This window comes from Xenopus tropicalis, chromosome 5, assembly GCF_000004195.4.
Source record: "Xenopus tropicalis strain Nigerian chromosome 5, UCB_Xtro_10.0, whole genome shotgun sequence".
In the NCBI taxonomy this organism is placed as follows: Eukaryota; Metazoa; Chordata; class Amphibia; order Anura; family Pipidae; genus Xenopus; species Xenopus tropicalis.
In genome coordinates this window covers 137,808,465-137,835,089 of record NC_030681.2, presented here as the reverse complement: position 1 = coordinate 137,835,089, position 26,625 = coordinate 137,808,465, and the positions used below count along the sequence as shown (strand labels likewise).

Below are 26,625 nucleotides of genomic sequence, written 5' to 3'. Positions count from 1 at the left end.
CGTCTAGGGATATGTTAACAGACTAACGAAGAAGCCGAAAAATGAAGGTACAGTGTCCCTTTAATCACTGTCTGTTACAGATAATAAAATCTATGCCCCTGACTGCAAGCACCATAGATTCTTCTCTAAGTAGTAGAAATCCCACCCCTTTATATAAATATACAGAAAAGAATGTTCTATACAAGATATTCTGTCCTAGAGAAATAAATTGGTTTGCTGCATATAAATAGGGGAATATCCATTCTCCAGACCCACACAGTAGTAGAAGGATGAGTGTTTGTTAACTAGACGCCTGCAGGAGAGAGGCCTCTGGGTTTGCATTGTCCACGTCGTTCCAGTATGGCAGCATAAAGGGCAGAGCCGACAGCTTCTTCTCCAGGATCGGCCATAGACTGGACTCTACAAACTGGTTACCCTCACTGGATAAATGCAGCCCATCTGAGAGATAAACTGTATAGTCCTGTGTGGGAAATAAAAATATTTGCAATCTTGTATCCTATAGAAAAGGTAATATTTAAAGATCAAAGGTGACAGCTACACTGCAGTTCACTGTGAGCCATTAAGGAGGTCATACACTGTAAGATCTGCTTGTTTAGCAAGGTTGCCAAATGAGCGGATCTTTTCACTGATATACCCACCCAAGGTGGCATGAGTCTTAAGGTAAATAGGACATACAGGTATTATCTAATTCACAATTAAATTCTTGTCTCACAGATATCTTGCAATATTACTAGGGGTTCCTCTATGTAGAGAAAGTGCAATTACCCTGTATAAAAATTCCATTCTGACTTCCAAGCTACTACCTGGTTGGGTAATGAAGCCCTAGTATCCAGATAGTCGTCTAATTCCAAGCCTGAGAGAAGAAGGCAACTTCACTGTGTCGCCCTGCCTGAGCCTGTAACAGAAGCTATGTGTAAGAACCTGGTCACCTACCTTGCCACCCTCCTGCATTTGACTCCACAAATCCACCACCTCAGTTCCACATTCACTGGCAACTTCTACACAGGCTTTGGCATACAAACCAGCAGTGTTGTTCAAGCGGTTCAGCTTACAGCCTGAATGAGTAGAGTTAGAATTAGGAATGGCATTTACATGTACAGGAATCTATTATCTGGAATCCCCATGACCCCCCCCCATGCAGGGCCACCATCAGGGGGGTAAAGGGGGGACAATCGTCCCGGGCCCGGTGAGTTTTGGCTCTTAAGGGGGGCCCGGCAGTGCAGCCCTTTCTTATATTAGCTGGGCCCCTTGCTGTCAGCACCTAAAGCTAGGATATTTTTCTTTACCAAGCTCGCTGCACTGCTTGGCCCAGCCCACCCACAACCCGATTGGTTTAGCCCACCCCCAACCCAATTGGCCCAGCCAGCCCGCCCCCAGCCCGGATTGGTCCAGCCCAGACTAGCCCAGCCTTCCCCCAACCCGGATTGGCCCAGCTCTCCTCCATAGAAAAAAAGATGGAAAAACAAGGCAGAGGTAAGTAAGTTCTGAGCAGAATAATATAAATGGGAGAGTAAAGAGATTGGGAGGAACAGAAAGGAAGAGTATGTATAGAAAGCCAAAGAAGTGAGGAAAGGTAGCAGAGTTGAGGGTGTGGGTGAAATTTGGACAAAGAACTCGGCTTCTGCTTCTGATAAACCTCTATTGGAAAGAAGTAACTTAAAATACTGTGCATTTTTTAGTCAAGCAATGTTTATATTGGGATTCCTTAAATGAAAAATAAAACCATTTCATGCACATGTACACATCAAGCTGCATATAATGTCAGGAGGTTACAGAGAGGGAAACTGCAGTAGACCCTGTCCTGTTATTCTTAATTCCTTGAAAAAAAGGTTACAGATTGCTGCTCCTTACCTTTTAATACATATTGGATAATTTAATAGGCATAGACATCTCTGCTGGCTTCAGTATGTTAAAATCAATTCCCTTTCATTTTTAAAACCAACCTGTTTAGTTATTGTAATTTCCATAGAGCGACAGATCTTCTGAAAATACTACTCCCTTCACTAACATACACATCACAGCACATAAAACACCTTACTTGTGGAAATTCAGCATAATTGCTGAAAAATGTGTAAGAAGGGAGAGATGTTTTCGTGAGATTTGTCGCCCACGTTGTGAAGAGCTCCCCCAGTCTTCTCTTGTGCCATAACCATTAACTGCTGTTGCCACGTCTCCCTCTAATTGGTTACACGGTTCCCCTGGCCACCAATATGTGTTCTGGTTTTTAACCATTAGGCCTCTGAGGGGCCCTGATAATTTGGTTGTTTGGGGCCCCGTGATTTCTGATGGCAGCCCTGCCCCCATGATTGAGAAAACTCAGGAATACAGCGATGCCATTTGCCATAGTTTTCAATTTAAATGACCCTCACCTGCTTACTCTCTGCTACAGGCTGGTTCAGCTGCAGGTATGATGCATTTTTGCAAAAATGATATAAACTGGCAACTAGCGATGGCTATAAGTCATAAAGTGGCTAGCCTATGATGGCTGTGCCACAGAGTAGACTGTAGTTAGTATGCCCAGCCAGCTACAAGCAAATTCTGTCAGTCTCCCTGTATGACATAAAGCTTAAGGCTGCCAATGACTGAAGGGGACTCGGCTTTCCGTGCCACTATAAATTTGCAGTTAAAGAAATAAAGCAAAGTGACCTTGTTATTGAGTTGATGTAATGGATTAAGGTTGTACCTTTCAGCAGACACTGCTGTTCCCAGGCTGGCTCACATATTGGCGGGGGAGTGATCAGTATGATCCTATCCTGTGGGACATTTATGCTCTTCAGGTACTGGATCATGCACTTTAAATTCTCAGTGTATTCCTCCAGGGGGACATGTTGCTGGGGATTTTCTTCTGTAAAAGGGAGAGAAAAAGGAAGAAATAAAAATGTAATTATGGTATCAAGTTATAATCATTGAAACAGCCAGCAACTTATTCAGCATGGTTTAGAATCCTTGTAACACGGGATTAAGTTGCGGCATTCTTTTATCACAGGTTAAGAAGTGATACAAACAGCTTGCCACTATACTCAGGAGGATTTACTCTGCTAAATATATGGGGGAGGGACAAGAAAACACCATTTGTGCCATTGCCCACACTTAGGAATGTAAAATATATGCTTCTGATAGGCACTATTAGTAAGTAGGTTGAATGTTCTACCAGGCGCTGAACTGTAGATTGGAAGGGCCCAGTTCTATAGGCCAGTCCTGCTGAAATGTGCCTCATGTTTGCTAAAGGCATTACAATCATTATTTCTCTGTTATGTCTGTGGGACACAGGGACCATGGGGGTATAGCTTCCACCACTAGGAGGCAGGACACTGTAAGGAAAAAACTCCTCCCTCTAGTGCTATACCCCTCTGCCTAAGCACCTGAGGCTCAGTTTTTTCAGTGTCCTCAAGGAGACAGGATCTCATCATTATTACACATTGACTGATTACTACGGCCAGCATTACACTGGCACCAGGGGTCGACCCAGAGCTCTCCTACATGGAGTACCTCTTATGTGGCTTCCCCCTACGTGGGATTGCAGTGCAGGGGCTAATAAGTCTCTTTGGAGCGAGCCACACAGCCAAAAACCCGCACCTCACTATGGAACGGGGGGGCTGCCCAGCACATGCACGCTACCTGTCTGCTTATTGCAGAAATCGCCAGCGCAGATATTGGTGAGTGGCACCCGCAGCCCTAACTCCTTATGCGCTCTGCCTTCCAACACCCCCCCCCCCAACCCACCGTTACAAGCGCCATTCACTCGCGCCAAAGATGCGCGCTCACAAAAGGGGGCGGGACCGGCAACCGAGGCACGCACTTCCGGTTCCTCTCTCTCCCTCTCTCTCACTTCGCGCCAAGCCGCGTACCGAACAGGACGCACATCCGGCCGTTGCGCACCAGAGAGAGAGGACAAGGGGAGAGAGCACCTCACGCTCCGGGGCGGACGACTGCGCTGCACTACTGGGAGGCAGGAGCTGGTAATAGCAGCACCTGCTGCACTATAGAGGGAAACGTTTAGGAGATTGTGGGGCTAAGTACTGGGCACACTAAGGGTACCATCATTAGTAACCCTACACAATATGGCAGAAGGCATCCCAGAAGGTCCCTTTTCCAGGGCCTCCCACTCCAAAGTAAAATACCTAGCCTGTGCCAAGTGCCGTAAGCGACTGCCAGCAGGCCGCAAAGAGCCATTATGCTCCTCCTGCACCAGCCAACCCGCAGAGGCACCTTCCCAGGCACTGGAACCCACGGCCCCCTCAGTAGAGACACAGGGCGGGGACCCATCTCCCACTCCCAATCCTGAGGTGCCCATACAACCACCCATGCCCAGCCAGGATCCTCCTACATGGGCATTACAATTATCCACAGGCATTCCCAAATTGGCAGCATGCCTAGATAAACTCCTGGACAAACTAGACCAGGGTTCAGGGGACCCCCGCACAAAACACCCCAAAAGGCCAGCCCCCCTCCCTACGGAGGAAGATAGTGAGGGAGAGTCACCAGCACCCTCTCACGCATGGGAAGAGCAATCCCTTAGCGAAGGGGAGATCTCTTCGGATCAGGCAGAGGGCGGAGAGGACCTTAACAAACCATCCTCAGAGGCACTTGACAACCTAATTTCCGCCGTATTTCGCTGCCTTGACCTTAAAGAGCAAGAATCCTCTTCGGATTCATCATCATCCCTTTTCAAAAGGCAAAAGAAATCTTCCTTAGCCTTCCCTTCACATCAACAATTAGACAGTATTATACAATCCGAATGGGAACATCCGGAAAAGAAATTCCAAACTAACCATCGCTTTCAGCGACTATATCCCTTTGTCCAGGACGCACTAGATAAGTGGTCATTACCACCGTCAGTTGATGCACCAGTATCTAGACTGTCCAAAAATACTGCACTACCAGTTCCTGATGCTTCGTCCTTTAAGGACTCAATGGACAAGAAAATGGAGGGTTTTCTTAGGTCCATTTCTACCGCGTCAGGAGAGTCCCTCCGTCCAGTCTTAGCATCAGCTTGGGTCAGCAGGGCTATCCAATCTTGGTCGGCATCCCTCTTGGAAGGGATCAGCTCCGGTATGCATAGACAGGACCTCCTTAACTTAGCCTCACAGATTAAGGAGGCCAATGACTACATCTGCGAGGCGTCACTAGACGCGACCCAGGTAATTAGCCGAACATCAGCTCTTTCTGTAGCTGCTCGGCGCACCCTCTGGCTTAAACTCTGGTCCGCAGACCTGTCATCAAAAAAGTCACTAACAACCCTTCCCTTTAAAGGTAAGCTTCTCTTTGGCCCCGAACTCGACAAAATCATAAGTCAGGCCACAGGGGGAAAGAGCACATTGCTCCCACAACCACGGTCATGCGCCCCCTTCCGCAGAGGCCGCTCCTTTCGTCCCTCCAAGACATCCAAGGCATCCACTTCCGGCAGAGATTTCTCCCCGCAAAACTCGGGCCCCAAATACCGCACTCAGAACCGCTTCAAGTCGAATTGGCAGAATCGACGCCCCCAAGCCAAGTCATCGGACAAACCTACCTCCACATGACTATCCTCTTCAGTCACCCACACCAGTAGGCGGTCGACTCCGCCTGTTCAGGGAGGCTTGGTTCCATCTCACCCCAGACCCTTGGATACGAGAAATCGTGTCCTCAGGCTACCACCTAGAGTTCCAAACCATTCCCCCACCGCGTTTCTTTATGTCCAGAGTCCCCCAGGAGTACTCCAAACAACTTGCCTTCCTGGATCTGGTACAACACATGCTCGCCGAACGGGTCATCACGCCTGTCCCCACCGGAGAAAGGTTTCGGGGATTTTACTCCAACTTGTTCATCGTCCCCAAAAAAGACGGATCATTCCGTCCGGTGCTAGACCTGAAACAACTAAACACTTTCATCAGATTCACCCGCTTCAAGATGGAGTCATTACGGTCAGTCATCGCAGCCATGAATCCGCACGAATTCATGACAGCCGTAGACATCAAAGACGCATACCTACACATTCCCATTTTCCAACCGCATCAGAGATTCTTGCGTTTTGCCTTCAAAAATCAACACTATCAATTCCAGGCCCTTCCTTTTGGCCTAACCACAGCACCACGCATTTTCACAAAAGTTATGGCAGCAGTCACCGCAAACCTGCGGCAGCAGGCCCTGTTCGTCACACCATACCTGGACGACATTCTCATCAAGGCCCCTTCTCACGCAGAGGCGCAATCCAGCCTAGACACAGTACTAAGAACGCTCTCGGACCTAGGCTGGACCATAAACTATTCAAAGTCCACCCTTTCTCCTACTCAGAGAATCACATTCTTGGGAATGACCTTCGACACGAGAATCCAACGCGTATTCCTCCCACCAGAAAAGATCATCAAGATCCAATCACTAGTCCGGAAGCTCCTGACTTCACCTCAGCCCTCTGTCAGATTTGCCATGAGGACCCTGGGGTCAATGGTCGCCTCCATAGAGGCAGTCCCATTCTCTCAATTCCACCTCAGAGAACTGCAATGGAACATCCTGGACCAATGGACGCGCAAGTCCCTAACGCAGCCAATCCTCCTAAGCCCCAGAACCAAAGCGTCCCTCCGCTGGTGGCTCAACCATACACATTTATCGACAGGCAAGTCCCTGACGGACCCTCACTGGACTATCTTGACGACGGACGCCAGCCTCCAAGGATGGGGGGCAGTCCTCCAGACACAAACAGCGCAGGGTCTTTGGTCTCCTACGGAGACACAGCTTCCGATAAACATCTTGGAAATCAGGGCCGTCCGCTTGGCACTCCTCCACTGGCAGAACCAGCTCCGCGGACAGGCAATCAGGGTGCAATCCGACAACGCTACCACGGTAGCATACCTAAATCACCAGGGGGGCACCAAGAGCCGCGCGGCACTAAAGGAGGTAGGCCTAATACTGTCCTGGGCAGAAGCCCACAACGTCACCCTGTCCTCGATATACATCCCGGGACTAGAAAACTGGCAGGCCGACTATCTCAGTCGGCAAACACTCGACCCGGGAGAGTGGTCCTTAAAACAACAAGTCTTTCAGAGCATCACAAAAAGGTGGGGTCAACCAAATGTAGACCTTATGGCCTCACGCCACAACCGCAAAGCGGATACCTTCATAGCACGCTGCAGGGACCCATTAGCCATAGCAGCGGACGCCATGACGACTCCCTGGGACTTCCCCCTCTCGTATGTGTTCCCACCCTTCCCTCTACTTCCCAGGGTCATCAAAAAGATCAAAAGGGAACACTGCACAGTGATTCTCATAGCCCCGCACTGGCCCAGACGGGCCTGGTTCTCGGACTTAGTCAGCCTCAGCAAAGGGAACACTTGGCCACTACCACTGACACCGGACCTGCTCTCTCAGGGCCCCATCCTGCACCCCAACCCGGGAGTGCTACATTTGACGGCGTGGCTACTGAATCCTTAATCCTTCGTCGTAAGGGTTTCTCACCAAACGTTATCCACACCATGATCGCGGCACGGAAAACGGTTTCCGCAAGAAGCTACCATAGGATATGGAAACGCTACAAGGAGTGGTGCGATCAGGCGCATCTACCATGGGATCAGTTTTCCCTGGTAGCCCTTCTCGAGTTCCTGCAATCAGGGATGACTAAGGGTCTCTCCCTAGCCTCCCTTAAATCACAAATATCTGCACTTTCGGTACTATTCCAAACAAAGATAGCAGAAATTCAGGACGTACGTACATTCCTCCAGGGAGTAGCACACATAGTACCTCCCTACAGGGCGCCGCCACCTTCCTGGGACCTCAACTTGGTCCTCCGTTCACTATAGGAAGCCCCATTTGAACCTCTAGCCACCATCCCATCGCTGTGGCTAACGTGGAAGACCATATTCCTCGTTGCTATCGCATCAGCCAGACGAGTCTCAGAACTCGCCGCTCTATCATGCCAACGACCATTCTTGACCTTCCACAACGACAGGGCTGTCCTCCGCACGGTACCTTCCTTTCTCCCGAAAGTGGTAACCGAGTTTCACCTAAACCAGGAGATCACCCTCCCTACGTTCTGCCCGCAACCACAGAACTCCAAGGAGAAAGCACTTCACTCCCTAGACCCAGTCAGAGCCCTAAAGTTCTACATTGAACGCACGAAACACATCCGCACCACACAGTCCCTGTTCATCCTGCCAACAGGCCCACACAAGGGCTCCCCTGCATCCAAGGTCACAATCTCCAGGTGGATAAAAGAGGCAATTCGCAGAGCATACATAGCCAAGGGAAGGCCATCTCCCCTCCAAGTGAGGGCACACTCTACCAGGGCGGTCAGTACTTCCTGGGCATTTCGGAATCGTGCCTCTGCAGAGCAGCTGTGCAGGGCCGCCACCTGGTCCTCTATCCACTCCTTCACCAAATTTTACAATTTTGAGGTATTTGCGGCAGACAGCGCACATTTTGGGAGGAAGGTATTGCAGACAGCAGTTGCCCATAAATAAGCCTCGCTTCCTCCCTCCCTAGTATACAGGGGACAGCTCTGGTATGTCCCCATGGTCCCTGTGTCCCACAGACATAACAGAGAAAAGGGGATTTTGTATTACTTACCGTAAAATCCCTTTCTCTCTGAAGTCGGTGGGACACAGGGCCTCCCTCCCTGGAAGCGAACTTCTGGTTTTCCTGATTCCAGTTATGCTGTACATAGTTACTTCTGTTGAGTTACAGTTACCTCTCGTTGCTAGACAAAACTGAGCCTCAGGTGCTTAGGCAGAGGGGTATAGCACTAGAGGGAGGAGTTTTTTCCTTACAGTGTCCTGCCTCCTAGTGGTGGAAGCTATACCCCCATGGTCCCTGTGTCCCACAGACTTCAGAGAGAAAGGGATTTTACGGTAAGTAATACAAAATCCCCTTTTTCAGAGCTCAGATTAGAGTCCTGGACCAAGTCAGGTACCCACGGAATGCCTGCAAAGCAGTCAGATTTCAAGTCCCCAATTCCTTGACCAAGTGGGCAGTCCATTGGTACCCTGACCCAGGTAGATTGCAGGCTTGCTTCTACCCCACCTCCCCAAGTTTAAAGTTATTTTTCCCCCTAACCTGGCTGATCCGCCTCTGGAGTGACATCACTTCCGGTTTCACAGTCCCTTGGTTGGGTTAAAGGCACAGGTAGCGTGGGTAGGATCGGGTAGCGGGGACAGGGCAGGGGTCTGAACAACCAGACAGGCCTCTGATATTATAGTGTTATATATCTATTAAAGGGGACATGTCACCCTGATACAAAAAGCTGTATAATAAGACATTTTCAAATTAAACATGAAATACAAATTCCTTTTTTATTAACACATCCATACCCATTATAAAGACACTTAAAAATCCCAGCTGTCAGTCATATATTGCCTGCCCCCTCTATGCCTTAAGCAGTCAATTACTTTCACTTTCCATTCAGCACTTACTAGATGCCACTGCACCCCTCCCTCCTCACCATCTAACTGTGTAGCCGATGCACAGCCATGGGTATCCGGTCCTCTATTCTATCACATTAACCAAGTTTTGGAATAATGCAAAGCTTGCCTTAATAAAAGTGCCCACAAAATGGCCTCCGCTGCCTGCTGTGATTGTGTAATTCCAAAACTGAAGGAAAGAATAGTTATATTATTTATATCCTGTATGTGAAGATTACTTTGCATGACAAACACAATAGAAATACATTTGGAATTATTTCTTAGGGTGACAGGTCCCCTTTAATATTGTGATCCCTTTGGCCTTACATGCAGGTGATGTTTACCTTTTAAAGCACTGTCATTGGCCCCAAAGAATATAGTAATAGCGACGGGTTTCTCAGCAGCGTCAGGGATGAGTCTTGGTAGGAGGAGCTTAGCCCATCTCGTGTTATAGCCAGAAAGACCCCTATTGATGACATCACACTTTCTGCAGGATGTGAATGAAGAGGAATCAGCCTCTTTAACCCAGAAATAATACAATACGACCTGTATAATCATATCATATGCAGGACTACTGGTGTATCCCCTGCTGCTCCTATACTGTATAACTGTCCCAGTTTGGACCAGTTCCCTAAGCCCCGCCCCCTGTTCCCCTGCTGATCTGGTTGACTACTTTAATACTCAAATAAAATGTAACAGTAGTTGACTGTCCTTAACCTGCCTTCAGCCTGCATCCTCCCAATCCCACAATGCCTTGCACACATGATGTCAATAGTGAAAGTAACATCACAATGCAATGCATTGTGTGTTATGTAGCTACTGCATGCTGACTATAAGCTGTGGAGTTTTGTAACTTCAGTGTTTTAGTCCCACCTCCCCTGCCAGGATTTCAAATGAAAGAGAAGAACTGTTTTGCAGCTGGATTTCAGCATATAAAATAGTATTTATCCATACTGTTTTTAAAAGAATAGATTACACTGATAGGTATGTTAGGGGTTTCTGTGTTATGTGGGGCTCTTTAACAAATTTTGGTTTGGAAGCTGAAGTTGATCTTAGAACCATATTGGCAACAATTTTAAAAACAAACCTGGTCAAAATGCCCACAACCCACTGTAACAGGATATGTTTTTAGGATCAGAATCCCCCATGTTTTCCCATTTATGTCAATGGAAAATAACCATGGTGGGTAGCAGGTGTCAATGTACAAACACCCACCTGACTCTGGCCTGACGGCACTCCGAGCCAATCAGATACACCAGGCAAATGTTTTTTAACAAACAAATTAGAAATTGAAAAATAACTGACCTTATAAGTTTATTAGCAATCACTGATCCCCATGCGTTGGCTTCAAATGCAAACTGAAACACAAGAATAGGGTGCATATATAAACGGCATGGTTATGGCTGCATGTACAGTTATGTCCCCCGCTATATAGGCTGCTGGCAGAATAAACTTGCGCACCTTATGTAGTGTTACAGGTATGGGACTCTTTACTTGGAAACCCATTATCCAGAAAGCTCAGAATTACAAAACAGCCATCTGTTCATTTTAACCAACTAATTCACATTTTTAATAATGAATTCCTTTTCCTTTATAATAATAAAACAGTACCTGTACTTGATCCCAACTAAGATATAATTACCCCTTATTGGGGGCAGAACAGCCCTATTGGGTTTATTTAATGGTTAAATGATTCCCTTTTCTCTGTAATAATAAAACAGTACCTGTACTTGATCCCAACTAAGATATAATTACCCCTTATTGGGGGCAGAACAGCCCTATTGGGTTTATTTAATGGTTAAATGATTCCCTTTTCTCTGTAATAATAAAACAGTACCTGTACTTGATCCCAACTAAGATATAATTAATCCTTATTGGGGCAAACAATCCTATTGGGTTTAAATACATTTTTAATAGACAAAGTATTTACAGAAAGACCCCTTATCTGGAAATCCCCATGTCCTGAGCATTCTGGATAAAAGGTCCCATACCTGTATCACTGTCAGAGCACAGTTTTATAGTAAATTTTAACTGACACAGGTTGTGTTACCATGATCTGTCACAGAATGTGATTCCCCCCGTGGCACAAGTGTATGGTGGGTGAGGGGGCACCAGAAACCTAGGAAGTGTTACTTGAAATTGTGATTTGGTGATTGCAAATTTTCAAACCTGAGTTATTGAGTCTCCAAAAAGCACAAGGCGAGGCCAGGCAATCATCCTCCCACTCACCTAAAGGATAAGCACAAAGTTTAGAATCTGCAGATTGACTGTGATATATGTATTAATGAGACTTGATATAGATTTTTAGATATCAGCTGCCAGGTTCTGTGTGTGTATTTGTGTCCCAAGGGCGATGCGCAAATGTGCAGCTGTGAATCTGAGTGTACATAGCCGTGTGTGTGTTATTAACAAGTATTTATGTATATCCCTAGGGGCTCTGCTTCCCTCCCATACACTGAAAACATACAGGCAGCTTAAAGGTGCCCATACACTATAAGATCCGCTCGCTTGGCGATGTTGCCAAGCGAGCGGATCTTCACCCGATATCCCCACCTACGGATGGGCGATATTGGGTAGCAAGCTGCTTTTAAAAAAAATCCGATCGTTTGGCCCTGGGGCCAAACGATCAGATTACATTTGAGCTTATGGGGCAGTCGGTTCGGGGACCGCATCAACGAGCCAATGCAGTCCCCGATCCGACGGGATTTTCTAACCTGGCCGACCGATATCTGCCCAATTTCAGGCCAGATATCGGTCGGCCAGTCCGATTGTTTCGGGCCCTACACGGGCCGATAAGCTGCCGAGTCGGTCCAAGGGACAGATATCGGCAGCTTCTATCGGCCCGTTTATGGGGACCTGGCTCCTGATAAACCCTAGTGTGTGTGAATGTGATAGCCAGGAACCTTAGATTGTAAGCTCCACTGGGGCAGGGTCTGATGGGAATGATGTATAATCTCTGTAAAGTGCTGCAGTAATGTGTTTACACTCTATAAATACAATAAATAAATGAATAAATATCTGACTAGGCATATGGATTAACTACGTGTATAACTGGGGAGTATCTAGCGAAGGCTCAAGTGTGTGACAGGTGAATGCACTAACAACAAATACAGTTGCAGCCTCATTCCTTTATACATATAAAATCTGCAGGCTGTGTGGTCAATTTTAGGGGCATTCTACATGGCAGCAGAGAAATCACTGCAGTCTGCAGCTTGCATCTAATGTAACTTCTAATAATCCATACAGGGGATGTGGGAATAACTCCAAGTGATATGTAGGGCACGATTTTCCTGATAAAGGGGTATTAGAACCTACATGAATATCATCACCATAGCAACAGGGGCAGCTCTGGGTTATTAGTTACCCAATAGGACTAGAGAGGTTGCAAGAGGGAAGGCCCCTGCACCTGTATTTAGTATATCAGCCCGCAGGTCCCATGGGTCTCACAGGCCAAACCATTTACTCTGCACTAGTGGGACAAATGATGGTTAAATGATACACAAAGAGGCAGCTGTTAGTGTTACCAAGGTCACAATTTGCCTGAGGCAACGCTGTCATGTGGCCCTGAAGTTTGCTTTTAACCTGTTTCCTTTCATAAAGTGCGGAGGTGCATGCCAATCTACCCCCAGCCCTTACCGGCAGCGACTCTACCCACAACCCGGAAGCCTCTCTCCCGTCAGGCAGCGAAACTGAAAGTGAACAAATGATAGAGCGGCGGTTGTGCCACTGCCCAGGAACGGGGAACAGCGCCCCCTGCTGCCTAGCATCCAATTGCAAAAAACATACGGCCTTTGCTTATTTGGTAGAATATTAGGAAGAGACAGAATTACGAAGCTATAAGAATCCACCTCCTCCTTCTTTGCTCCTGTTTTACGCAAAGGTCTTGTAAAATACCCACACCCAACACAGTAAAAAGTACGGGAACTACTAGTAGCAGCTACTTGTCGCGGCTACTAAAATAGACAATGCTGATCATTGTCTCTACCTGTGTTTTAGCAGAGGCAATTCTTAGTATTGTCTATGGCAGGGGATTTTCTGTTATTTAGTAGCCTTGAAAAAGTAGCTGCTACTAGTAGCTCTGTGTGTCTTCACCCTTTGGGCAGTGGCACACAGGGAGATTAATTGCCCGCAAACAAATCTTCACTGTTGCGGGCGACTTTTCCCCCCGAAATGCCATCCCACCGGCGATTTACATACTCGCCGGTGGGATGGCATTTCGGGGAGATTAGTCGCCCGCGACAAGGGAGATCTGTCTAATCTCCCCGTCTGCTACAGCCCTAAGAGGAAACTTTGGGCGACTTCCGGAAATCACAGCGACGCATATGCCTTCCCACCGGCGATTTACATTCTAGACGGTAGGATGGCATTGCGGGGAGATCAGTCGCCCGCGACAACAAAGATTTGTCACAGGGCAACTAATCTTCCCGTGTGCCACAGCCCTTAAAAGGGAAGGAAAGGCTAAGTCACTTGGGGTGCCAAAATGTTAGGCTCCCCCAAGTGACTTTAACCGCTTACCTTGTACCCCGGGCTGGTGCCCCTGTTAGGGGAAAAAATCACCAGTCTGGGGTACCTGTAGGAAGCGCTTCCTCCTTCCTCTCTCTTCTGCCGGCGAAATCCATCGGTCAGCTCATGCGCAATAGAGTGAAAAGCCGACTTTCTTGTTTAAGTTCGGCTTTTCACTCTACTGCGCATGTGCGCGCAAGCGAAAAGGAAGGAGGAAGCGCTCGCTGCTACCCCGGGCTGGTGCTGTTCTCTCCGTACAGGGGCACCAGCCCGGGGTAAAAGGTAAGCGATCTAAGTCACTTGGGGGTGCCTAACATTTCCTTCTCCTTTAAGCAAAACCTAGTGATTTCCAATTTGAACCTTTGGGGAAGTCAGACATGAAGCACTTATTCCTCAAGTATTGTTTCTCCCTGCAGTTACATCAGCCAAAGGACCAGGGAACTTCAGGCTTGTTGGTGAAGGAGCCCTGCATCAGATTCTTTCAGGACTAGGTTCTGTAGACCCACTTTTAAGGTCAGAAAAAAAAATATGGCAAGGTATGACAAGTACGGGATCCCGGAAACCCGTTACCTTCCCTGGAGTTCATTTTAAGCAAATAATTCTAATTTTTTCTCTATAATAATTAACAGTATGGTAACTATGCTGCATAAATCAATATTGCTGGCAAAACAATGTCACTGGGTTTATGATAGCAATGGTGCAGTAATAGCTACCCAGAACTTAAAGGGAGGTATATTCTAATCTACTGCGAAAATATGTGAAATGGATCTAGAAACTAGCCAGCTGGAAGGGATAAACCTGGAATATAATGTCTCCTGTAATACGGACGAGCAGCTGCTTAAAAATATTAATGACCATCTATTTATGTAAAGAGAATAAACCTAAATAGAATGAAGTTTAATGTATGGTCTAATTTTTTCACCTATAATATTATAGTTTATTGGGGCTCAAAGCTCTCACAGTGCTAGCCTGAGTCGTGCAGTGCCTGTGGCCCCTTTTCAGTGGAATTATGTAGTTGTTGGGTAGTGTTCCCCTTCTTCTCTATGTCCTGCACCTAGTAGAGAAAAAAGCCACAAGCAGACCTTATTTACATGTACTGATTGCTGGATAGTCTGCTTGAGAGCACTGAGCAGAGCAGGGGAGCATCGGGGAACACTTCCATTATCAGTAAATGAAGCCTTTGCCATAGTGACTGGCAGAACAGCAGAGGGCGCTCCTGTAAATCAACCATCTTCTGCACTTTATTGTGTGTTGTATTATGTGCAGGCTGCACTTGAGCCTCGTGCTATGAACATTCTGCCCTGAGAGGCACCTCCCGGCTTCTCGGTAACCCTTAGTTCCGACCCTTTCTTGTTTAAGGTGGGACATAAGCAGCTCTGGAATCCTTCTGTACAACCGTTTGCCAAAGTGCATGATGTATAAGGCGCTTCCACAATAAACAGAACACCAATATATGAATAAAGGACAACTCTGATATTATTTATAAACCAATCACAGTGTTTTTAGTGATAAATTAATGACATTTTGTGCTTTACTTCAGAACAGTAAGTACAATTTGATTTACATCTTACAAAGGAATGAAAAACATTTCATATTAAAAAAACAAACTACAAAAGAATGGCATGCTGGTTTAGAGGCTGGCTGGGCAAAGGGCGTCATACAGTCTCTGTGCTGCCTGCTGGACCATCTCCCGCAGGGTCTCGTCCTCATCAATTCCTTCCTCATATTCCACAGTCTGAGGAACAAAACAGAAAGTCAATGAGATATTCTCAGGTTAGGGCCATAAGCACAGCTGCCTTTGGGGATTTCATACAGGAGTGACTGCCCTGGAACCACTTTCTAAGGAACCCTGGGGGGCAGTGGCTATACAGGGTAATGCTGTAAATATTCCAGTGCTCCCCCTGCACAAGGTGGGGTCGTCACTACTGGAGAACACTTGGCTCTATGCCTTACAATATTTGCCCCTGCTCTTCCCTTGTGTCACAACTTTTTATCCTTCTTTATTTCATTTCCATGTAAAACCACCTAGAAACCCTGGTTTATTTTCCTCCTTTTCCTTCTCCGCTTAGGTGCACACTGAGAATTAAACCAAAACTGTCCTTTCAAATCTAAGCAGCCCCAATAAATAGTGACTGTCTATGGTGTGTTTACCAGAACCTACACATTGCCAGACTGGGCCTGTTCCAATGAAACAGCTTGAGTTCAGCCATCTTGCCTGGCAAAAGTGCTCATGGAGGTGCTATTCTTTTTCAAATCTATGAAATGTTAGGACACCTACCCGTGTTTCCATGGACAAAATGGCGCTCTTTCCATCCACAGTGACTGTGATACTGCTGGCATCCTCGCAATTCACACAATCGTCACCAAAAATATCCCTGAAATGAAGAATATGAAATATTTAGGAAAGCCATGTGTAGTTATTACAGCTGTGAGCTTGGTATCTACCAAAGCCCCATAGACAATCTGGGATATGGAACATCTTTTCAAGGGGTGCCAATGTACTGGGAGCAGACTTCGATGGGGGAATATGTGTCAGGAACAGGGATCTCCGGATGCAAGTGGTGGTTGTGCGGTTCAATCACCACTTGCATCCAGAGATCCCTGTTCCTGACACAGACATTGAGAATTAATGTTTGTTCTGGGTAAGGTAATGTGAACAATGGGTTCCACAGCTGGTACCAACTAAAGTAAGTGGGTCACATTGGCTCTAGAATAATGCTGAGGGGACAACTATGTTACCATATGGAGAATATGCCTTACTGCAGCATCATCTCCAGCCTCTTCCTGTAGGCGTCCATATCCACTTCCTTGGATGCTCTAGTGGCTACAGCTGCAAGAGACAAAGAAAATACATCCTGTTTGTTTATTGTACTGACAAATAACCATTTATCAACCATCTCATTAGCCTATAGGGGGGGGACAGTTTCTCTAGAGTTGTTGGTTCCTTAGTTGTACTTCCATTTAGACAGCTGGGAGTAAGCACAAGACAAATCATTATGCAACACAAACCTTTATTGGCTTTTGGATTAGACTGAAGCTCCAAGATGACTGTGATTACGGTGTCTGCATACATGTCATTGGCTGGATTTGCTACCCACTGAGAGAAAGAACATTGCACATGTTAAATGAATATGAAATACAAGCCAAGTGCCATTACCAACTGGCCCTATAAATGTTCACAGACTCTTTAAAGCTGATATTATCCCTTGGGATCAGGCACATTGCCAGATACATTGCCTGTTTTCTATATGGAGAGTGGGTCAACCCAGATACACAATATGGCAGCTCCACTCACACTGATAAAATACCAGAGCAACCATAGTGGGTACCACTATTACAACTGTTTCTCCCACAAGGCAGATATTAGTAGCAGGGGAACAGAGTGAGATATAAAGTTACCTCCAGGTACACCATCCCAGCGTCCCTCACAACAGTGACAGCTTTGAATACCCTCAGTGCATCTTTCTCATTCACTTCAATCTCTTCCACATCCCCTGAAAGGAGAGAGAGAAAGGCTTATTATAGCAGGTCTGCCTGATGCCCATGCCCTGGCAGCACCTGTTGGTTTTAATGCCAAGTCCTATACAATACATGCAATATACATTTCTGTCATATACATTTTCATCATTTCACATGATATTGAAAAGAGATGGGGTGGCTACAAAGATTGGGGAACAAGACATGGAAATTAGGGAGCATGCAGAGAGGTCAGACAGACTGGGAAATGAGTATATAGTATGTAGAGATGAATTGGAGATCAGGGGGGAAGCAGGGAAAGGCCGGCAGGTTATGGGACAGAAGCAGATGGCATATTGTATTTGCCAGTTGTAGCCATTCTCTCTATATCAGTCAGGAGTCCCTACCTCATTAACCAATATGGCCGTATCTCCCTATAATACAAACTAGATGTATGCTAGTGTGCAACACAGCTGACATGGAAAAGTAAATGTATTTTAAGGACAGGGCTAGCTGAGTGGTTTCCCTGCTCTCCAGTCTATAATCAATAGCTCCCAATAAAACCCGTCACTTGGGAGAATGTTGGTGATAAAAATGGATCACCATTTGGATTGCAGTCTTAGGTTTGCCAAAATGGATCCTACCCTCGGGGCCCTGGGTAAGTCAGAATGCCTCATTTCCCAACCTAAGAAAACATTAAGTACATGGGGATAGACTATCTACTGTCCTTCAGTGACAGGTTCACTAAAACAGCACCCTCAATGACCTTACACATAACAATATTATATAATTTCCACTTTAACTAGGGACATTCTCAGACACTGGGGCCCCAGGGCAAATGTAATGTTTTATGGCTTTATCACTCAATGCGATTCCACTGTCCTGTATCAGCCCATCACAGAAATGAATGTCACAGGGGTCAGGCAGGGCAGAGATGACCCTTTGTGTATATATAAGAAAGGATGTTACCTGTAAGCTGCTGTAACTGGCAAGACAGAAGGTTAAAAGGGCCAGTATATGGAATGGCCTGTTTCTGCGTGACGGTGCTCATGGCCAAGTCAGTATAACCTACAGACAGAAAAACAGAGAATTACAGTTAGCTATACTACATTAAATCACATTACATTAAGTTGATTAAAGATGACATATACCTTGATTTTAAATATAATGTTATACAATAGAAGGAAATACATTTGTTTAGCATACCATGTCATTCCAGTTTCTATAAAAACCCTGAACAATAATCTACCGTAGCTCCCCTTACTCTCACTTTCCCTTCTTATTGTCTAGCAGAGCCAAAGCAGCCAGGGGCTCTATAATATACATGACGTTCGTATCTGCAATACTGGCTCTCCCCTGTCTTATTGCAACTCAAAGCAACCAATTAGTGATTAATTTCTTTTACCCACCTGGAGGTAGAACAATTAAAACCAAACATTTGATTTGTTGCCATAGGTTACTGCCCAAGTGCAAATTTGCCCAGTGGTAATAAATGAGCTGCACTGCGGCTTCACTTACTAGAGAGGTCACTGGGACAAAGTATGTGATAGTTAAAGTTCCTCTTCACCAGGATCCCTGAAATCCTCTGTCCTTGCTCTGGCTTCTTGTCTGCCAGTAAACCCATCACCTGGTGGACAGAAACTGCAATGTGAATCTGAAAATGCCACCGAGCAGCAGTTTGCATTCCAAAACCAACGTGGGCCCTGTCTTTCGGGGCAGTGCTGTACCTTTGCCAACTTTTCTCCTCTGAAGTTCAGTGTCACCGCCTCTGTGTTCCTGGGGTTGTGAACCTCAATCTCTACTTCATCATTGTCCTCGTATTCTCGTATGAGAGCAGCTTTTAGCCTTGCCATTTCATTCTGTTCCCCATGCACCAGTATCTGTGGATATTACAAATAAATGCCTAAAGGGGAAGTTCATCGTTGATACAACTTTAAATATAAAAGTACAAAGCGACAGAGTCCAATTTGCTTATAGCCCAGGTAGTGGCTTCTAACAAAACTGACCCCAGAATGAGTGTGGGGATTCAGAGTCCTTTAGCAGAGAAATTATAATAGAGGATTTGATATAACTGATAAAATTGCACTGCAGTGTTCATTCATATAAATAATTCTAGGACTAAAGGTGGATGAACTCCAACTGGCTGTGCTGGCAGTTCCAATGCTTTTTATGGCACATATTGCGTCAAGGGATGTGCAAGCCTAACAGGGAGATCAATTGCAGGAATGGGGAAACAAGGTGGGGACTGATACTCACCACATGAGGAGGTTTCAGGGCCCGGACAAACTCGCTGGTTTGCTGGTAATCTGTGTGGGCTGAGAATGAAATGTAATCCACAGACATCTTAAGCGGCAGCTTCTGCCCAGACATGGTGGCGATCTCCTCGGGCTCAGACATGATATGCTGTGGGAAGGAAGTTCCATCAGAACAGGGGGAAGCCTGCATGTCTTATACAGCTACATGGGATGCTGACACATATATACAATATTCTGTTCATTATATTAATATATACTAAGCCCATTTTCCATACATACACCATTTTGCTTCTTCTTACATTTACATGATAAAATCAAATGTTGGGGTGGTGGCACAGGCCAGACAGTGAGATATTTTGCACTGACACAGCTAGGTACCTAGGTACTAAGACTCCTGGTGTCACTCTGTTAGGGGTGTCTAATGCATATGATGGACATTAATCACTATACTATATTTATGAGTGCAGAGTGCTAAAATGGATGTAGGGCTGTACATGCTCTGCTTCACAAAGTAACTTTGCTCTCACACATTTAGATCTTGCAGGAAGTGCCTAGTGTAGAGAATTGTGCAATGTACAGGCTACAACAGAACCCAGGAACCAATCCAGAGTTGCAGGGTTCCCCTAGAGTGTTGTGTCGACACATGCAATAGAGTTGTGTCAAATGAGCTGGATGCTAATGCTGTTATTGTCATTGTTATTATTCATTTTTTTTTCCAAGTAGACCCACCAAGCTTGTGTATTTTGAGACCCCAGCAGGTGTAGAAGCAAAGTGCAGCAGGGTCCCAAAGTCTTTTTGATGTATTTCCAGATGCCACCAGGCAGAGATGCAAGACTAAAGCACAGTAAGGTCCCAGTATCCCCCCACACCAATGCAGACAAACACAGGTTGGCCTGTGCCGGCAGGCAGGTTTTGGTGTGAGCTGTGTAATGATGCTGGATATCAAACTCCCAAGCAGCCTAACAGCTATTAAACTACAGTCCAACGGTCATTAACAGCCTAATACACTTTTAAGGGGGTAGTTTACCTTTAAGTTAACTCTTTGTATGTTATAGGATGGGCAATCCTTAGTAACTTTTCAATCGTGCTTTTTTTTTTTTTTTTTTATATCTTATAGTTTTTTTAATTATTTTCCCCACTTTTTTTTTTTTAATCTTTCTAGCTTTCAGATGGGGGGGTTACTGACCCCAGCAGGCAAACAACTACTGCTCTGTGATGGTACAATGTTATTGTTTTGGCTACTTTATCTTACTCACCTTTCTATATTCAGCCCCTGCCCTATTAATACCCTAGCCTTTCATTCAAACCACTGCCTGGTTGCTAGGGTAATTTGGACCATAGAAACCAGATAGCTGCTAAATTCTAAACTGGAGAGATGTTAAACAAAAAAGCGAAATAATTAAAAAAAACACCTATAATAATAAAAATAATAAAAACTGAAGACCAAAAGCAAATTGTCTGAGAAAATAAATACCTGCAACATACTAAATGTTAATTTTTAGGGAAACAACCCCTTTTAGCAGAGCTGGGATGATAGTTAATGACTAGAAAATGGGCAGAGTTTGGCACCTATAGAACTAGTAAAATGTTAATGGAGGAATGCACTAACTAGGTAACCCTAGATTTGACTGAGAGTGACTGAGGATGTGGGTAAGATGACAAAATTTGCAGTTGCATCCAAATTTAGTTGAATATGCCCACTGTGTCATGTGACTAGGCACAAGTGAAAAATATATTTGCCATGCTCTTTGAACTTACCTTGGCAAGTGTCCCTTCCACACAGTAGCCAGCTATAATCACACCATTTCTCTTATCTGTGCACCAACTCTCAAACAGTTCTCTGGAGAGACCGCTCTGCATCATTCCAGGGGAGGCCATGACCACACTGGGGCCAATGTCATCAAAGTGGTCCATACTCTGAAACACAACAAACATACACATGGCTTATTATACATTAAGGATATCTGGCACTAATATCGGGTATTATTAATACAAAAGGTACAAAAGCAGTTTCTGAATTACAGTTTAGAGTTCTTTGGGCATACACAGTCACTGGGCAAGTAGAATATAAATAAAAAAAGAAGGGGAACAAACCCAAATCAATACAGCTCAGTTACTCAGTTATTATTTGTAGTTTTATGGAAAAAACAGCTCTCACTGACCTTCAAGTTGCTGATGTGTTTAAAAACAAATGGATTGTTTATGTTGATCTGCTTGCGGATCTTGTCATTCATGGCATTCACGTAAGTCTGATACACTGCCATACACTTCTTAGCCAGGGACGATGCATAGTATATTGGAATGTCATGAAGCTCTGGGTGGTTCTGCCAGTACTCATCTGCAGGAGAATCAGGTAAAGTAATTAAAATAACCCTGCATGCCATTTAATTATCTACTCAAGCCTGAATACAGCTGGTTATTTTACATATATTAGCATATTTATGTACTTAATATTTGAGTAGTTTTCTTTTCTCTGCCTCAGCTAAAGGTTTTTTTTTTCATATCATACACTTCCTAGCTAAATCATTCATAGCATGTATTTTAGTTAGCAACACCATAAGGGTCACTGAGCCTTAGTGAAGTATAAATCAAAAAATCCTTGCTATAATGCAAGACAAGACTGTGCTTCTTTCATACAGGAATGAAAGTGGAGACAATTCCCCAATCAGAAGTACATTTGCATGGTACTGCATATTGTTTTGAGATACTTTGAGTAAACACTTTTAACACATTGCCAACACATTAAAGCCTCTTCTATATGCACTACAGTATGAACACCACTCCCTATTAGATATCGCTATAGCCCCTGTAACCCGCCTAACCCTCTGCATCATTTAACAGCACACTATTCTGATAAATGCAGCAGAGATTTGACTGGTTATAAAGTTGTTGCCATCAATCTGGAGGCCATTTGTTATTTCCACAACAAATGACAGATTTCTGTGTTACCATTCTTTAGTTATGGTTTTTTTTTTTTATAGTAAATAAAAAAAGGAAAACCTCACCTAAAATCAACAGGAGCTCCTGTGCTCGGCCCAAAGCAAAGACGGGGATGAGGGCTCTTCCTCCCCTATTTACAATATCGTGTACAGTGTTACAGAAACGCGCCTCTCGCTCTTCTCTCTTCTCGTGGATGTGAGTGCCGTATGTGGATTCCTATTCCAAATGAAAAAAACAAACACAAGAAAATAAAAGTATACTTTACCATCAACATAGCCATGGTGCGGAGAGCTGTTTCACAGTTTTTTTTACTAAATAAAAAGTTGAGGATCAACGCAAGCATGAAAAAAAACTTTCCAAGGAGTGACCAAGGGCTGTGATTGGTTATTTGAAAGCCTAATGTGGACTGGCAGGCTACAGGAGGCTCTGTTTGGTAATACACATGGTCTTTATGCATCCAAGGCAGAAATTTAAAAATAAGCATCTGCTTTAAGGCCACTGGGATCAACATCCAAAGGGTTGGGGAGCAACATATTGCCTGTGAGCCCTTGGCATGGCAAAACATGACAAAAGATGCACATATTGTCAACAGTAGATGAAGCATGGAAATCATTTTTCATATCACTTATAAATAGACAAACACTCAAAAAGAGCATTTGACATGCTATTGTGTAAAACTGTATAAAAAGCTTTACATGTTCAGTACATGGCTCAGTCCATACACACTGCATCCCTATATCTCTAGTCTGTTCTCAATCACTACTGACTATTGCCGCCCCAACGCATTTTTATAAATTGCTGCTTCTAACAAGTTGTGCCACTATTCTTGCATTCAATGCCAGCTAGTTGATATATTCCTATGAATCAGACTAGGAAATTTGCAAGTCATTATTATGAAACTATGAAATATTACATAGATTGTAAGCTGTACAGGGCAGGGATTCCTTCCTTATGTGTCTTTTACAACATGGCACTTAAGTGCTGTATACTGACACCTATTTACTATGTTGTCTTCCCTGCGTGTACTTTTCTATATTGTAAAATTTTACAGCACTGCAGATCCTGGAAAAATTCTATTCACTTTTATCAATCACATTTTGTTAGCACTAAATATCAGTTCTAATCCATTTCTTATTAAGCTGCAGTAGTGACAAGGGAAAGGCAACACATCTGATGCACAATAATCCATAGATAACAGAATGGTAATTACAATGATGAGGATATCCGGTTTGACGTTTGGTATTTCTGCTGCCATCAAATGTCTGTCCTCTTGCCTGGAAAAATCGCCTGTATAAAGGAGCTGAAAGGTAAACAGCACAAGGGGGGCATTAGCACAATGCATATAAATAAAGGAATTGCACATTTCATATGCAATACATATAGGTTGGGCAAGGAAAGAAACTTTAATGTGGCCCTGTAGTGATGTGTAAAATAATGAAGAAGTGCCCTGGAGTGTTCACCAAAGAGACAGATGGGTAAGCATGAGCAAATACACTTTACTGGTGAATACTGCAGGCTTATTTTCCTAAACAACAATAACTAGTAAAATGTAGTAATAACTGGTAAAATGTAAATGCTATCTGGCTGCTAGGGACCCTTCATAGCTAAATAAACTCAACCATACACATTTGGGTAGTAATGTAAATCTGCAAAATGATAAAACATCAGTGAATTATTAAAATGGCAAATATTGGTGACTATTTTTTAGAAGGCTTACCCTGAACATCATGGAATAACGACAGTTCATCCCACATAACCAAAGGATAGGGATACACATACCTTCACTCCAGCGATTTCTATCATGAACATGGCAGCTCCAAGGACATGTCCTGCATGGTAACACCAGAACTTGATTCCTGCCACCTCTTTCACTTCATGGAAGTTGATAGTTTCAATTTTGTCCATACTTTCCTCCAGGTCTGTCTCTGTGTACAGCATATCATCTGCTGAGATATTACTGGGAAAAAAAGAAAGTATAGTAAGAACACAGTGTGAATGTACAACACTTTTAGAAGTGTAAAAGTACTTAGTTTAATTCACCGAAGCTGCAAGAAAATGCAGGTCCATACTAATAAAAATATCCAGTTTGATGATTTCTGGGAATATCCTCATGACAAATTAACAAGTAATATGGCAGCTGCAATATAGGCATTATCGTTGAACTTGATGGACGTATGTCTTTTTTCAACCCAACTTACTATGTTACTATGTTACTATATTACTATATTACTATGTTTGCTTAAAAAAACCCTACTATAGTTTATTTAAACAAAGCTGCTGTGTAGCCATGGGGTAACTATTAAAATTGAAAAAAGGAGAAAAGGCACAGGTTACATCAAAAGATAAGATGGGTATATTCCCATTGTATTCTACAGAGCTTATCGGTTGCCTGCTATGTAACCTGTGCCTTTTCTCCTTTTTTTCCCAACTTGAATGGCTGCCCCCGTGGCTACACAGTAAACTATAGCAGTTTTTCTAAAACAAACACCCCAGTGTTACCAGTACAGGACAACAGTACATTATATTTAAATTACTTTAAAACCATTTTCATTTTTTGGCATTACTGTTGCTTTAACCTTCAATGATGAATGGATATGGATGGCACTTACCTGACTTTGACATAATCTGACAGCAGCCATCTGTATATAGCCTTAGTAGCATGGGTCATAAATGTCCGCCCCTTAAAGCTCGTCTTCTGCAGGAACCATGGAAGGGCCCCACAATGATCCAGATGGAAACTGAGAGAAGAACGAATACAGGGCTTATTTAAATCATGGCTCTTATTAGCAACTTAGGCAAAGCTGGTGAATTCACCTAGTTAAACAATACAGATTTATAGATAGAGCAATGCACTATTTCACTTCAACACATCTTTATTTTTATATTTAAGTACATGCGCAAAGACAAACAGAGCACAGACTTCTGCCATAAGGATTCCTGCTCCAAACTACAATTACTAAAGCCCTATGGAACAAGAATTATAGACATGGGAACTACCCACAATTCTATAAGAATAAGAAGTGAGTCTGTGACACAGGACTAAAAATGCCAGTCAGATCAGCAATGCATATTGTATGTACACGTGTATATTTCATAATACTGTACTACAATACAAAGAGTGATTCCTAACAAGTATGAGGCACTTGCAGCCCACCCACCATCACATAGCTCCGAATTTGCAAGAAGCAGCATAAAAGAAAAATGGCAAGATGTCTTTCAATACAAATCTCAAAGATTATACTTACTGACTTATAAGGAGCAAATCAATCTCTGCAGGGTCAATCAAGTCAATGTATGGGAGAGCATCCATTCCCTCTAATCCAGGGTGGATCCCACAGTCCAGCTGTAAACACAAACAAGCAATAACTATTGCTGTAGAGTCTGCTGTTTTACACCTGCCATTGGCAGAAACATTGCTAACGCACTGACCAACTGTCCAGTCATTAAAGGGCTGGTTCACCTTTAAATGAACTGTTACTATGTTACAGAATGGCCCATTCTAAGCAACTTTTCAATTAACCTTCATTACTTATTTTTATAGTTTTTGAATTATTTTCCCTTTTCTTCTTTCTTTCTTCTTTGATTTCAAATGGGGATCACTGACTCCAGCAGCCAAAAAACTATTGCTCTGCTAGGCTACAGTTTTATTGTGTTGGGTTGAAAAACCCCACATAAACCCCACATACTGTTTTTCGACTTCAGCTTATTCTTCCGCTTCTTCTTCTTCTTCCATTTTCTAAACACTACTCCTCCTACAGTTTTAGGGGTACAATACCCAAACTCCCCACACTTCTTCGCCCTATAGTGGAGCAGGTTGCTTGTGCTTTTCTAAGCGATTGCGCCCCCCGTTGTTTTGTGGCCCCGCTCGGAACGCCCCAATTTTTCTCTCTTAGTTTGTCTATATCTCTCTCTTCCTATCAGTTTATGAGTAACACTTTCATTACCCTATTTCATTATTTTAGAGAACCTAAACCTCAACTGAAATACAGTACCTGAGTGGAATATGTGTATTACACAGAATTACATCCCATAAAACAGCTATGTATTAAGTCTCACAGAATAGGGAAAGAAGCGATTACACAATCTCAGGAATGATATATGCC

The 26,625-nt window shown here is 44.2% G+C and overlaps 2 protein-coding genes across 4 annotated transcripts in view; both read right to left on the bottom strand.

The window, feature by feature from the left end:
- Window positions 1-42: 42 nt before the first annotated feature.
- iah1 (iisoamyl acetate hydrolyzing esterase 1 (putative)) lies at window positions 43-13,162 on the bottom strand. 2 transcript variants are annotated; one of them, XM_002935025.3, is made up of 7 exons: window positions 13,005-13,162; window positions 11,538-11,597; window positions 10,674-10,726; window positions 9,713-9,855; window positions 2,684-2,845; window positions 934-1,055; window positions 43-460 (listed from the first exon to the last, which is right to left on the bottom strand). In XM_002935025.3, the coding sequence occupies exons 2-7, from the start codon at window positions 11,583-11,585 to the stop codon at window positions 281-283; spliced, it is 708 nt and encodes a 235-aa protein (XP_002935071.1). In that variant the 5' UTR covers window positions 11,586-11,597; window positions 13,005-13,162; the 3' UTR covers window positions 43-280. The 2 variants fall into 2 exon arrangements, with proteins under 2 accessions (XP_002935071.1, XP_031758765.1); XM_031902905.1 differs by lacking the exon at window positions 13,005-13,162 and adding an exon at window positions 12,893-12,939.
- Window positions 13,163-15,323: 2,161 nt separating this feature from the next.
- Window positions 15,324-26,625, bottom strand: part of cpsf3 (cleavage and polyadenylation specific factor 3) — a 15,621-nt gene continuing 4,319 nt past the window's right edge. The window contains exons 3-18 of one of the 2 annotated variants that reach the window (XM_012962886.1): window positions 25,768-25,865; window positions 25,132-25,260; window positions 24,302-24,479; window positions 23,733-23,822; window positions 22,588-22,738; window positions 21,745-21,920; window positions 21,341-21,499; window positions 19,584-19,730; window positions 19,055-19,207; window positions 18,846-18,954; window positions 18,297-18,395; window positions 17,271-17,365; window positions 16,881-16,968; window positions 16,632-16,701; window positions 16,150-16,246; window positions 15,324-15,606 (exon numbers count right to left, since the gene is read on the bottom strand). In XM_012962886.1, the coding sequence (XP_012818340.1) occupies window positions 15,502-15,606; window positions 16,150-16,246; window positions 16,632-16,701; window positions 16,881-16,968; window positions 17,271-17,365; window positions 18,297-18,395; window positions 18,846-18,954; window positions 19,055-19,207; window positions 19,584-19,730; window positions 21,341-21,499; window positions 21,745-21,920; window positions 22,588-22,738; window positions 23,733-23,822; window positions 24,302-24,479; window positions 25,132-25,260; window positions 25,768-25,865 (1,944 nt within the window). In that variant the 3' untranslated portion in view covers window positions 15,324-15,501. 2 annotated transcript variants of the gene reach the window in all.

Excerpts from the sequence above, each read along its gene's own strand:
- iah1 (XM_002935025.3), bottom strand. The coding sequence starts at position 11,585 with ATGATTGCCTGGCCTCGCCTTGTGCTTTTTGGAGACTCAATAACTCAG. Across the intron at positions 9,856-10,673 it reads ATTGCTAATAAACTTATAAG|AAAGTGTGATGTCATCAATA; the intron begins GTCAGTTATTTT and ends CACATCCTGCAG. Across the intron at positions 2,846-9,712 it reads CAATGACAGTGCTTTAAAAG|AAGAAAATCCCCAGCAACAT; the intron begins GTAAACATCACC and ends TCCCTTTTACAG.